This window comes from Notothenia rossii (genome assembly GCF_949606895.1).
Source record: "Notothenia rossii genome assembly, chromosome: 4".
Lineage (NCBI taxonomy): Eukaryota > Metazoa > Chordata > Actinopteri > Perciformes > Nototheniidae > Notothenia > Notothenia rossii.
Window position 1 is genome coordinate 27,072,864 of NC_136902.1, and position 14,128 is coordinate 27,086,991.

Sequence of the window (14,128 nt, forward strand, 5' to 3'; positions counted from 1 at the left end):
CTGTTACTTTTGGACCATGACGGTTGGCCAGCCTTCAACTTTTAACTGAGTGGAATATGTTGAATATGTTTTACCAAAATGTTGGCTATGTTAAGGAGTTTTCAGTAGGTTGTGAGGGTGCACTGCAACATATTTGATTTAATTTATTTTGATCTAATTTATTTTGATTTATCATATTAATATATGTTTAGTATGGTTTTGGAAGTGCGCTCCAACATATTTGTTGATCTTGTTTATTGGTAAAATATTATTTGTTTTAAAGTTCAATAAATGGTCAATGAATAATTGTCAAAATAATCGTGATATAAATTATTTACCCAAATAATCGTGATTATGATTTTTGCCATAATCGCACAGCCCTAGTTGCTATATGCTTTTTCTTGGCACACTAAAACACAAGTCATTCTCAAGAGATGCCTGCTGGTGTGGGCTTTGAGATTTATCTGAAATCCTAAAAACTAGCACTTGGATTCAGTGATACAAGGGTGTTTGGGCGACTGATTAATGATCAAACAAGGCTCTGCGTGGGAGTCCCTCTGATCAAAAGAAGCTGCAGTGGAATTTCAGTTGCAGAATGATCTGCGCCTCTGCACCAGAAACATAAAAAACCCACTCAGCTTGCGTTTGGAATAACTACTCATTATTCAATGCATCGTTTTTTCACATTAGGAGTTGTAGCTTTAAGGGATTTGAAAGGCAGTTGCTTGAATTAAAAGTATATTTCAAGCATCAATACAGCAAACTCACCCCTCATTGCATGTTACTCACTATGTGATCCTTCCTTCAATGTTAAGTGTCAACCATTAAGATGGTCAAATGTATGTTGCACTGTCTGACATTCAGCATAACCGTGACCAGTCAAATTAAAACTAATTAATTGTAAACTATTTTGGGTGGAAAACCTTAACACTTTCCCATTTTTTCCTCTAAAATTGTTGCATTGTTTATCAGTTTATGAGCAATTGTGTGTTGAGTGTGTAGTCTGAAATGAATCCACCATTCATTCATACTTCATGTGTATTGATTGAAGTTGAAGAGCCATTCCCCATGCCCCACTTGAGACAACAATGAATAGGAGTGTTATAGAAAGTAATTTATTACACAAACCAAAGTTAGTTTACAAATAGTTTCCAGTCATGTGTGTGTGTATAGTCTAGTATGAACAAACCCACATTTCATATTTACAGACTTTGCATACAGCTTGGTTTTCCTGTTCCTTTGTTTACGTCACTGCTTCAGCACCCACAAATCAGGATTTAAAAAAATACAATAAAAGTAGAAATAAAAATGATTTGTACATAATAAGGAGACTTGCATTGTTTTTCCTTTTTGTCTTCTCAGCCGTGTTCAAAAACAAAGAACAGAAAAAGAGCCGGCGATGCTCTAGACAGGCAGCCGAGAGGCCAGCCTTTCTCCTGACTGCCTAACAACAGCATTTGGCAGGGATGATTGACGTGTTCTTACAACCAATTGTAAATCATCAGAAAGAAAACAAATCAGGTAAAGCACAAAAAGTAGAATAAACTAAAGCTACGACACAGAAGCAGTCCCATAGTCTTACACCTCCCATTTTAAATACTGATAAAATAACATGAGTTTTTCTCTTCTTTTTTTTTAAAAGCAGGAAATAAAGTATAAAAACACGAGACCAAGTTTCTGGAACAGCCTGTAGGCCAGGAAGAAGAACAGGAGGGTCTGAATCTGTCAGCTAAACACGCAGACAAGTCAAGGAAGGCTGGTAGCTGATGAATCCCAAATATATCTGCACAGCCTTTCAATTCTTAGAATGGAAAGACCTTAAGAAATACCCCAAATAAAAAATATCCAACATACAGCAGGTGATAAATGCTCACTGTGCTAGTTAGTGATACTGATTTTCAGCAAGTTTAACCCAAACATCTATCTGGCTGTCTAACTTGACCATTCTGGCATTACCATGCACAGGATATATATATATATATATATATATATATATATATATATATATGTTAAAGCAGATGGCTGCTGCCTACAGCTGACCAGTATAAATGTATATTGTAGATAACCTTTATTTCCCCTCCAAGAGTTCTAGGTTGTTTTACATTTGACCTACAAACATGCGCACACAAAGAAATATAATCAATAGTCGTTCATCCCAGATAAGGAGATCAGTGGTGTGCGTGTAAACACGGTCCTCTCCTCTCCTTGTTCTTTGTCCCGGTCTATGACCAGAGGAAGATGAGCACCAGCAGTCTGTGGAACAGGAAGGGGCGGGAGCTGAGATGCAGCAGAGTGGTCAGCTTATGAAGATCATCATCCAATGGGAACACAGATCACCTTCCTCCTTCAATTTGATATTTAAGAAGACAATCCTGAAGTAGACAAACCAACCCCAGTAGATTCACCAGCGTGTGGGTACTTTAATGCCTATCACATGGAGTAAACGTTTCCTCTGAAACACTGCACTGTGAAGATAGAATACAGGTGGCAATGAAAGCCAATTTGATTTACAGATCAAGGGATGATGCACAGGAAGTAGTTTTACATTAAGGCCAGCGCTAAGGACACATTTCTCTCAATTCAAACTGTTCATTAATGTGTGAAATACAGAGCATTCACTATGAGGAGGCTCTGTGACAGGTCACCTCAGTAAGAGCACGGCTCGATGGGTTTGTCACTGCGAGCACAGGATTAGCGACCGCCGTGACTAAAAGGCACCGAGCTGGACATGTGAGCATGTAGCTCCACGACACATGAGACTGACTGGCCCATAATAACCCAATCAATTCAATTAAACTGCAAGCTTATAGAAGATCCCTGTTTACTGGTGATTTGTCTACTTTTGGGGCTGTTCAAATATCCTCCCCAGGAAACTAAAGCACCTGTCGAACTTCACACTGCCCGTCCCCTTCTCCCAGGTAGAAACTCCTGATGAAGAGTCCACTGGTGGCTGTTTACAGTGGAACTCATTTACTGTGCCGTTTGCCCCTATCCATATGTCAAGTCATCCAGGCAGAAACTAGACCTTTTTAGTTTTTGCTGTCTCCTTATTGTGTTTATCAGTGTAAGTGGCATGTTGAAAAGACAAACAGATGAAGAGCCCAATGGTTTACAGCGGTAGTCAGCCCCCCACCCCCAATCTTTCCCCCCTGTCCATTTCCATCGAAGCTTCCCAAACCCAAGTCCCAGGGCAAATTCAGTCCAACAAACAGCCATTTTACAGCGGTAGTCATTTACTGCACTCTTTTCTCCCCGTCTCTCCCTCCCTCTCCCGTCTAGTAATCCCCCCTCCGCCCCTCTCGAGCCCTAGCCCCCTGGGAACAGTTGCCCCGGGGGTTGAAAACAGTCCAAATGTGTCGGCTATTTTACAGCACTACACATTTATTGTTCTTCTTCCCGCGGCGGGCCTGCAGGGCCGCCCTGGTGGCCATCTCGAACACCTCCCGCACGCCGTCCTTGGTCTTGGCGGAGCACTCCATGTAGCCGAAAGCTGCGATGCGGCCGGCCATGTCCCGCCCCTCCTCCGACTTCACTGGCTCCTATTGGATGAAGACAAAACCAAGAATATGGTTCAGGGACACACTCGAGACATTTCCAAGTCTGGAAAATGTTAGCTAATAAAGCCAACTGCTACAAAATACTGGTGAAATCTGTGTTATTTAATCATTTGAATTTTTTACATTGTTTATTTTATTTGTCTGGAGTCACACATATTAGAAACAGGAGGCAGGTATTCTCGTACCTGTTTCATCTTGGCCAGCTCCCGGCGTGTGTGGTCGTCGTTGCGCAGGTCTTTCTTGTTTCCTACCAGGATGATGGGAACGTTGGGACAGAAGTGTTTGACCTCTGGGGTCCACTTCTCTGGAATGTTTTCTGTGAAGGAAAAACGATAGATCAATATTTTATTGGCCGTTTCATGTTATGTGTTAATGTATAAAGGGTCATTTAGTTGTCACATTGAAATGTATTTCACAGCCCATTTGTATTTACATTCCTTCACTACAAAATCTACAACTTGTATAGCGTGCGCCACCTTTGAGTCCATTATCGAGCATTTTCACAGAAACTATGACAGATTATCTAACTGACATCCAAAATACTCTTAGTGACCCTGACAGCCATTTGACAGAGTTTCTGGGTGGCGTCAGTCAAATGGTTGACGTCAATTTGTTGATTTTTTTTGGGTTGCAAAATATGGCATGTTTTCTTTGAAAGGGCAATCATTTGCTGGCAATAATAACAATATAAAATACAAAGCATAACACCAAACATAATTTATTCATTATATATTTTAATACAGGAACATATCTCTTTGAAGTCTTGCCATCTTTAGTGCAGAGTAAAATAGCCCCCCCCAACTAAGAATATGAACTGCCTCTTAATTCCACTGTTTATACAGCTCACTTTGATGCATTGGAATCAACATTGCCTTTATTAAAGAAAACCGTTTTGTTGTGTGATGTTCAAAATGCTTTGAAACAAATCATGGATGATTTTGATATCTATGTTAAATAGTTTTTTGGCGGTCATTATGGTGAAAAGAAGATTAGCGAAGTATTAGGTCTGTATTAAAAACGTGTCACATGCAAAGATAATTGTGTGACTGAAGACAGGGGAAAAAATCTAATCTAGCATGGTCAGCAAAAGCACAGCTTTAAAAAGGGGAGCTGTATGTCTGACATGTGGTCATGTACAACGATTTGATTACAAGCTTTAGTACAATAGGCCTGTCATTTGTTAAAATAGCAACTTCCTCTCATTTGATCCCGTTTGATTTATGTCTGGACCTATAATAATGTTCAGCTTATATCACCTTATTTTGATGTGATCACAGAAGTACTGTTCATAATCATTAGGACAGGAACTGGATGACTTTTTTACGTTTCCAGCATTGCTGCAAGCCCCTGAATGACACACGATTTGTCTAGACTCTAGGGTATGTGTGTATGTGCAAACGTAAGCAGTTCCTCTGCAATGTGGTTTTATGTCATGTATGAATGTGTGTGTGTGTGTGTGGGTGTGGTTTGTACTCACCCAAGCTGTCGGGGCTGTCTATGGAGAAGCACATGAGGATGACGTCAGTGTCTGGATAGGAGAGAGGTCTCAGCCTATCATAGTCCTCCTGACCCGCAGTATCCCACAGAGCCAGCTCCACCTGACACACACACACACACACACACACACATCAAGAGGAGACGGACAAAGAGAAGGGGAAGAACTGAAGTTAATACACCATGTCCAATATGATCAGCACAACTTTCACATTGAAGCCCGAAAGTAAATGATAATAAACAAGGTCCACAACGGACAAGAAGAACTGATTGCGCCATGATCACAAGATTCCTGCTGCAGAGCTCAAGCCTCGGGGGCTTTCCCCCCATTTCAATGAGGACGATATTCTATGATAGGAACAAGAGTTACAAGTCTAAACAAAAGAGATTCAATCAGAAACTCATGCATTTCTATTGGTGGAGCATCTCTGTAATGCTGGTAAAATGTTCATTAAAAAGGGAATTATGTTGGGAAATAAAAACCGAGCAGACTGCAAAGCTAAATCGGGTAAAAGGAACCAGATTTGGAGAGTTTGACACTTGACAAGAAGTAGTCAGAGTCCAACCCAGCAGCGAAAAGGGTTAGAGCCAAAAGCCAATAAAGATTCAAAATCCCAGTATCCCATTGCCCAACAATGAGGTCAGGCCTTGGAGCTGTGTGCTTTAAAAAATAGGAGTACATCCCGAAGCTGGAAGCCACAATGAGTCTTACTCCAGAGAGCAAATGCCTCTTCATTTGAGCTACACATGTTTTAAACATTCATATTCTTACAATGTGCTGGTTCTGGGGGTATAAAGGATTCATTTAGATTTGGCATATAATCTTTCATCAATGTGTATCCACATAGGACGTCTTTGACGTCTTTTTTATACAATCTAATACATAACAATTCAAGAGCCCTGGTTAGTGTGAGCAAGCATAGCAATTGACTGCATTTCTGATGGAACACAGAAACGTAAAAGACGACCCAGAATCCAGACAAACATTTTGCCAATCCATATGAGAGCCAGTGACTCAGCCCAAAGGAAGCAGTCTCTTTAAACAGGCCCGACTTGGCAACAGCTGCAATGTGAGGGAAGATGTGAAAAATGGAACAGTGGCGTTTTATCCACACATTGCCCTCAAGGTAGAATTAAAGCTGGAGCATTATTAAGCACCAAGGAGAAAATTAGCCCTTGATTCAAACACAAAACATTGGGAAGATTGAAAGAGAGATATGTTGCGGCAGTGGCCGGTGAAGTTGCCTCACCTGTTTGCCGTCCACCTCGATGTCAGCGACGTAGTTCTCGAACACGGTGGGCACGTAGACCTCAGGGAACTGATCCTTGCTGAAGACAATCAGAAGGCAGGTCTTTCCACAAGCTCCATCCCCCACTATCACCAGCTTCTTGCGGATGGCTGCCATCCCTGGAGGAAAACACGGAGGAGGAGGTTAGGATCAAGGAGCCACTGGAAAAACACGACATTAAGCATAATCAGAACTGTTGTTACTGACTATCTAAAACTGTTAAAGTGTGATCGTCAAGGGGAATACACAACAAATGATGCTATATGATGCATACACATCAAATAAAACATACAATTGTGTGCAATATGTGTGGCCTGTAAGCGAGACTATGTGTTGGGTAGTGTTGCACAGAGCAGGTTCCCAATGCAACACTTCACTTAACACATTTAACCACAGCGCTGAGAAAAAAAAAAAGCAGTTCTCAACCTGAAGTTCAGATTCTCTCAGGGGGGTTAGATTTGAAAAAATGGAATCTGAAAAAGTGCCAAGACAGAAATGTAATGTCATATTTGTGATTATGGTTTTTCCCCTGAGGTAAGGAAGACTGCAAACGGCGAGGCTTAATAAATGCACATGTGGCCCCACGAGAGCAGGAATCACTTCATATTAGGGATGGGAATTTGAAAGCAAATGTATATTCGAATATTCGACCCCCCAAAAAACGGTTAACTGAAATGTACATATCCTATAAAAAAAAAAAATTGGGTAACATTTTTTTCCCACAAGAATATTCACTTTTTTTTTACCCAATTTTTTTAAAAATAATTTTTGTAAATACATACATGTTCAAAAAGGGTAAGAAACCAAGTCGAATTTGTCAAATGTATTGAACTGGTGATCACAGTTTGACAGCTATAGGCCTACAGCTTTCATGTGCGATTCACAATCAGCCCAGCTGTAGAGAAGACCCTCTCAGCTGGAACGGAGGTTGCGGGTATAGCAAGGTATAGTATGTATATATAAGTTTAATTTGGCATAGTTTGACCTCTACACCGCACTCACTAACCTGGTCAAAATATTTCCACACATTACTCCTTTTTGACGCCATGTCTGTTGTGTAGGACTCTTCTTAGAGTGTAAATAATTACCGGACTATGACTGGTAAAATATGTTGAATACTGGCAAAACTAAATCTCTCCAGTTAAAATGTCTATGTACTTTGCCGCCACACACGGTTTCCAAGCAGCGCTTATTGTTGTTTAGGCTGGCCACTCATGTGTCGCGAGTGTTGACAGGGGGCGGGGGAGCACGCTCATGAACTGTTAGCACCGGAACCTCGCAACGGCTGCGGAGCGCATTTGCGCCACATTTGGGCATAAGATGAGGTTTGAGTCTGCGTGATCTGCGTGTAGGGAGGGGCAGCAGCCATATCATTGGCTAGAACTAGCTAGATCTGATGGATTTGAACATAAACACGAGTGAAGTATAACCGGACGCGAGAGAGAGATCAGCACCTGCAGCTCTGCCCGCTGTGAGGGACCGGTGAGCGGAGCAAAACACACCTTTAGACGTCAACTAACACATTTAGCTATGGCACTGTCGTATATATACACATTGAATTATTCAATTTGATAATATGTAATCAACTTAGGCATCACTCGAATAATAATTTCGAATATTCGATTAATCGTTCCCATCCCTACTTCATATGTTAGGGCAGTATGTGTAAAAGAAGACCTGAAATCACAAACAACCTTCAGAGTAGCTCCATATGAGGTAAGTGTAACCGATAGAGCGCTCAATTCAAACAAGCAGGTTGAATCTGTGAAGACAGATCTGTTGTCCTGTGTCATACTTTTATCAAGTATCTGATCAGGATGTATGCTGATGAGCATGTACAGCTTGAGTAAGGAGTAAAGTACAATAGGAGAGCCGTTTTAAGATTGCACCAGTACCGCCCAAGTATCTTTGCACGTCTCTGCCCTGCAGGTTCCTGTCCCATCCTTAGCAGCATACAGGTGTCAGCAGAAAAATGTCATTACAGAAGAGCACACCATGAGCTACGAGGAAGTAAAAAATGCAGCTATAGTTCCAGTTGTTCATGACAATAAACAACCTTGCAGACGTGTCAGCGTGGGTGGAAGAGAACAAGCTTGCCCAACAGCGTTAAGGGAAGTTGGGGCAAATGAATGTCAATCATGTAGTCTCGTGTCATTGGCTGAAAGCAGCTTCGAACACTACATATTAGGAAATTCCTTTTGAAAATCACAAACACAGGAACTAGGTTAAAACGCCTAACGTTTTCTCTTGAAGTCTAGCCAGTGTATGATAAAAAGAATAAGGGCCACATTTTTTCCAGGAGCAGAATGTGATCACAACATGAAACAGGAAGCGGCCATTTCCCTTCATACACAAAGAACTGCGTCCAAAAGGCACAGCGGCTTTGTTCCCCAAGAGCACATCAAACGCACCTCATTTGTCATTGAGGCACTGCTGCAGAGACAACTTTCACACTGACACAGTACATGCACTGTGTACTTACTAACTGCACAAGGACAAGCGGACCCCATATAGAGAGGGTAATACATCATACGCCTGACGGGCTGTTTCCTCCTTTATCCGGAAAGGTGCAGCACCGTGCGCTGTCAATCATGTATTCCAGCCTGCTATCTCCTTCACAGTGAGTCAGCGGGAGGCTCGATAGAGAGCAAACTCCCCGATGCCACTCCTGTTCTTTCGGAAATGATCTCTGGAGATTTAACATGGCGCTATCAAAGTCCAGGTTAGAGCTTTTATTTCCTTGATTTACTTTGCCCCTTTGAATAGAGACTGTGGGTTTAAATGTTTCTGTAAAAAAGGATTTCACTGCTAAAAACGGGTTATTAATCTGAAACAGGCTTTGCATAGGAAGAGGGTCTCTGGCCCCAATCAGTCAGTCTTCCTTCCCCCTTGATTTGTTTTGGTCAATACAGCAGTTTGTAAGCAACTGACATTTTCCACTACTGTAAGCTGCCTACATTTCCACTGCTTCAGTTTGAATTTCCATACCTTTCAGATGAAAAGCCAACATTTTGTTCCCACACACCTGCTGTGGCACATTGGGCATACCAGTAATCCCATATGTTGAAGGATGAATGATTAATGATTTTATGGCAAGAATACTGTAAAACCTCTGATTAATCATTACTCCCAAATAAAATGGCCTTAGATTATACAGCTTTTTAGCCCTCAGGCCCATTAGTTCCTGACCCTAAATTGCACTTAAGCACTGTGAGGTGCTGCAAGCTTTCTATAAATTGTAGATGAATCCTTAAAGTAGGACAGCAGTGTCGAAAAAGATTAGCCCATTCCCCCATGATTTGAAAAACAGTAAAGAGAAGACAAAAACGGGGGCAGCTGTAGCCTCGAGGTTGGTGTCTGGTCAATGCTTGAAACGTTTGACCAGCGGGTTAACCATGGTAAATAACAATGTGCCCTCATTTTGAACTAATGCTGCCTAGGTGCCTACAAACAAATCATTGGCGCCACACATGAGTCCCACAAAGCAGCTTACCAGACAACAGGAGTCTACAATCTGGTGTTCATATAAGGCAAAGAAGCTTCTATCATTTACAGTATTCAGAGTGCAATTTGCCAGCAAGTACGTAGAAAAATGTCTGGCCAACAAAAATGAGGCAGGAAATCCCTTAACACAATAAGGACGGGGCACAACAGGAAAATGTCCATTAGCAGCGGAGACTGTTGTGTCTGAACTGTCTGAACTCAATAACATACAATTGCAGAAGCACAAACTCCGATGTGAATAAAAACGATGATCAAAGTATCATCTTGGAGCAAGCTAATTGAGCAAGGATAATCTAGCGCTGATTGATTTCGGTCGAGTAGCCAACAGACAACAACCACTTGACTCGCCGTGTGTAGCAGGACAATCCATAGACACTGTTCCACAGAATAAGGGGTTACACCAAACTACACAACAAATACCTCAATAGTGCCAACATTTCCCATGTACTGTATTCAAAATGTCAGCAATGCTAAAAGCTGTTTTTATTATTTTATTTGAAGGGAAACCAGTCAGGTTTGTGAGACGAGAACAATTATTTCAGGAATGCACTAGGGATGGGAACGATTAATCGAATATTCTTATGAGTTATGAATATTTTTTATTCTAATTCTTTTTTAATTAAATTGTTTTGGGAGGGTGCCTAAGTTGATTACATATTATCAAATGGAATAATTCAATGTTCAAAATACGACAGTGCCATAGCTAATTGTGTTAGGTCTAAAGGTGTGTTTTGCTCCGCTCACCGGTCCCTCACAGCGGGCAGAGCTGCAGGTGCTGATCTCTCTCTCTCTCTCGCGTCCGGTTATACTTCACTCGCGTTTATGTCCAAATCCATCAGAAAACCAAGTTATGTTTTAAGCGTATAACTGTCGACTGTTCAAACTGTGATCACCAGTTCAATAAATTTGACATATTCGATTTGGTTTCTATACTTATTTGAACATTTATTTATCTATTTTTTTAAATTAAACTACATATTTATTTATTTTTGTACAAAAAAATTCCCGTATTTTTTTTATAGGATAAAGTACAATTAGGTTAACCGTTTTTTTGGGGGCCGAATATTCGAATATACATTTGCTTTCAAATTCCCATCCCTAGAATGCACGAGTGGTTTGTCCCAAAAATCTGGATAAAAATGTATTGCATCTGGCTAGTTTTCGACACATTGGAATACAAATAAATCCATCTGAAAATGTTAACTATTCCTTTTCTAAACATTTAAATATATTTCCAGTGAAAACGCTCCCAACTCTGGAACCATAGCCTGCAGCTTCATGACACAAACGAACAGAAAGTAAAGCTACCACCAACCACACACATCATCTTGGGATGTTGTTAATATGTTAGTCATGTCTGCCAGACAACTTGGCCAACAGCCAAGCCAAAATATTAAACAGGCTTGTCAAGAACTAAAGTGGTGCACGTGTGAAGAGATGTAACACCAACTACAGCTGGCTGTCTTCATTGGTGAATAGATATTAAATGTTTACATACACCAAGAAAAGGAAAAGGTTGTTAGGCTAATGGTCACAGCAACATCAAATTGAGTTCAAATCCGATTTAATCCCCCGGTAAATTGTAATCATGGTCGGCAAAAAGGACAACGCTACAAATCACCACCCCACCTGCATGCTAGCTAGAGACCCTGAGAAGAAATGAAGAGACAGACAGGGATAACCCAACAGGAGCATATTAACAGATTAGGATAGATACAGAGAGAGCAAAAGGGAATACTCCTGACTAAATAAACCACGCAATTATTCAAAGGAATGCCATGTTTGAGAGGTCTCGTCTATTGGGATTGTTAAGTAAACCGCCAACCTATCAAGCTATAACAGACAACCTTTGAGACAGCAGGCCTGCCAGTCAAACCCACTCTCATGTGTCCACACAACCAGTTTCCATCAAAAATGAATCAATTGTATGGCATGTTCGCTGCTGAAGAAAGTGTTAAGAGAAACACTATAGATTCTGCATTGTTATATTGTATGACAAAGCTTTATTGCACTTCATGATTCATCAGCCTGTTCTTTAGAAAAACCCCGCACAGGCAACAGTCGCATCAAAAGGCCTGTGTTTGTGTGTTTATGCCAGGAAATACCCGACGCATTCATAAGCGCGGAAAATTTGCCCCGGCTTAGAGATGGTTCACTGACTGTTGGCTGATGAATATTTCAGTTTCTGACAGAAACATGACAGGTGGTTTTCGTCTGTCATCTGACATGCATTTAAGTGGGCGGAAACATTATGAATATATCCATAACTGTGACAGAAGAATGTTTTTTTTAACAATGTGTGCAGCACACACACACAACATGGTAATACAATCTCCCTTGAGGTAAGTGCTGTATGCACCCAAACAGGGCAGTTAGCTAACCTGTCTTATCTACATGATACAGATGAATGCTACAGCATGCATGTGCTCACGAACATGTCATTTTTTATTTAATAAAAGTCACCCAGATTGATCATATCATACTGCTAATAGAAGCATTGAATTATCGGACCGTAAGACACAATGTCACTGATTCTTCCAAACCAAAAGATTGGACTGAGCTATAACAATTACAATTGGGAAAACCATCTTTCGTCTGCTTGCAATACATCCCCATTTAGATCAATGTGTGGGTGCCATATTATATCTTTATGACACTGTCCTATGAGACACCAATTTATTTCTGGTTGAATTGGCTTTTAAAAACAGGTATTCTCCTGCTTTACACTTCAATGAGAACATTTTCTTTAAGTCTGTCGGGGTGAAATTGACAAGAAATTAATCCACCAGTCTGAACAGCATGGACATTAGTGCTGTTTTCATTAATATCTCTGACTTTGATTTACTGCTACATATTACAAACTCACATTCAGAATACTGTCGTATGATCAATGACCGTTGTGAATATAAAAAAGTGACATAATTTGATCAGTAACCATGAGCCATAGGAGGTCAAATATGTAAGACTTTAGCATGACTGGTTAGAACATTCCCTAATGCTTCGTGTAATAAGCCACCGTACCCATGGCTCAGAAGAAAAAGGAAGTTGTGTTTCTCGCCTGTGAGAGCTCCCAGTATTTAGTCAAACATTGTTTTTAAACCAGCTAGCTACTGGGTGGGTAACCAGAAAGATGGCGTCATCACAGCGGCAACAGATGGCTAGTGTGTCCGCAGTGGAAGAATGGGTGGGTGGCCCCGATCCAAACTAAATACATAGACCAGTATATACGTTCCACATGACTTCTCAGAGTGAAAGACTGCTAATAACAAAACATTGTAGTAGAAAAAATTAAACGCCACTATAAACTAGAGACCGTCTTTTAGTCACCGACATCTCCTACATTCTACAACACAAGAAAATACTGATTTGGTGTTTAAAGAAGGCACATGGTGCTTTATCCGTTCCTTAATATTGTCACGTTACTAAAACATTAACGTCTAACTTTAACAAAAAAACGACCTAAAGCAGGCACATCTGACCGGTTGGGAAGCCGCCTGGTCAGCCGGGCAAGTCAGGAAAAGAGCCTCATTGCTTGGCTATGGTTGGATCGCCAATGTAGGCCAGTTTTGCCGGTTAAATGTGCAAACATCACATAAGTTCTCGCAGATGAATAAAAGCCCATGGTGTAGTCTGGCCATGGTGTTTCAGTCAGAGAAGCTTCTACACTGAGAATACAGCATTTTTTTCCGTAGCATGAGTGTGTGTGGCAAGTGCGGAAGCGGCTTGAAATCGAGGTCGGTTAGGGGAAACGCTAACGTTAGCTAACCTCGCTAGCTTTGAGCCTCGCTAGCACGGACTCTAAAAGATCTGGACAACTTTTAAAAATACTCCTGTCCGCTTTAGAACTTTAAAATACGAGATATGAGCACTTTATCAAGGTCTGGTACCCCAGAAAGTAGTTTACCTGCAGTTGTATGTGGCTTGCAGTCGGAGTTACAATGTTTCCCGGAGCAGAGTTGCTTTGCCGACCAGTCGAGTCGCTCTTCCTCCCGTCTCAATCTGATACAATGAATTACTTCGCGGGAGCGCGCAGCCACGGTTTGTAGTTTGTAGCTGGGGGAGGGGTGGCGGGCACGAGCCCGAGAGCCACACCTGCGCGGGCACGAGGTGTACGAGCAGAGTTACCGGCTCATCAACTGTATGGAAATTAGTAACTAAGGTAACGGCGAGCTATAAACGCAGTCTATTTTCAGACGTGACATTTTCACAACTTTTAGTGTTTGTAACAGCAGGGTGTTGTTTTACCTTCCAACACAACTTTATAAATGTAAGGGTCTAAAAAAAAAGTGATTCTTAGTAGTTTTT

At 41.2% G+C, this 14,128-nt stretch overlaps 1 protein-coding gene across 1 annotated transcript; it reads right to left on the reverse strand.

The window, feature by feature from the left end:
- Positions 1 to 1,072: 1,072 nt before the first annotated feature.
- rhoab (ras homolog gene family, member Ab) lies at positions 1,073 to 13,875 on the reverse strand. The gene is made up of 5 exons (XM_079677661.1): positions 13,728 to 13,875; positions 6,281 to 6,438; positions 5,014 to 5,134; positions 3,722 to 3,852; positions 1,073 to 3,518 (listed from the first exon to the last, which is right to left on the reverse strand). Exons 2-5 carry the CDS (start codon positions 6,434 to 6,436, stop codon positions 3,345 to 3,347), a joined length of 582 nt encoding a protein of 193 aa, XP_079533787.1. The 5' UTR covers positions 6,437 to 6,438; positions 13,728 to 13,875; the 3' UTR covers positions 1,073 to 3,344.
- Positions 13,876 to 14,128: the final 253 nt, after the last annotated feature.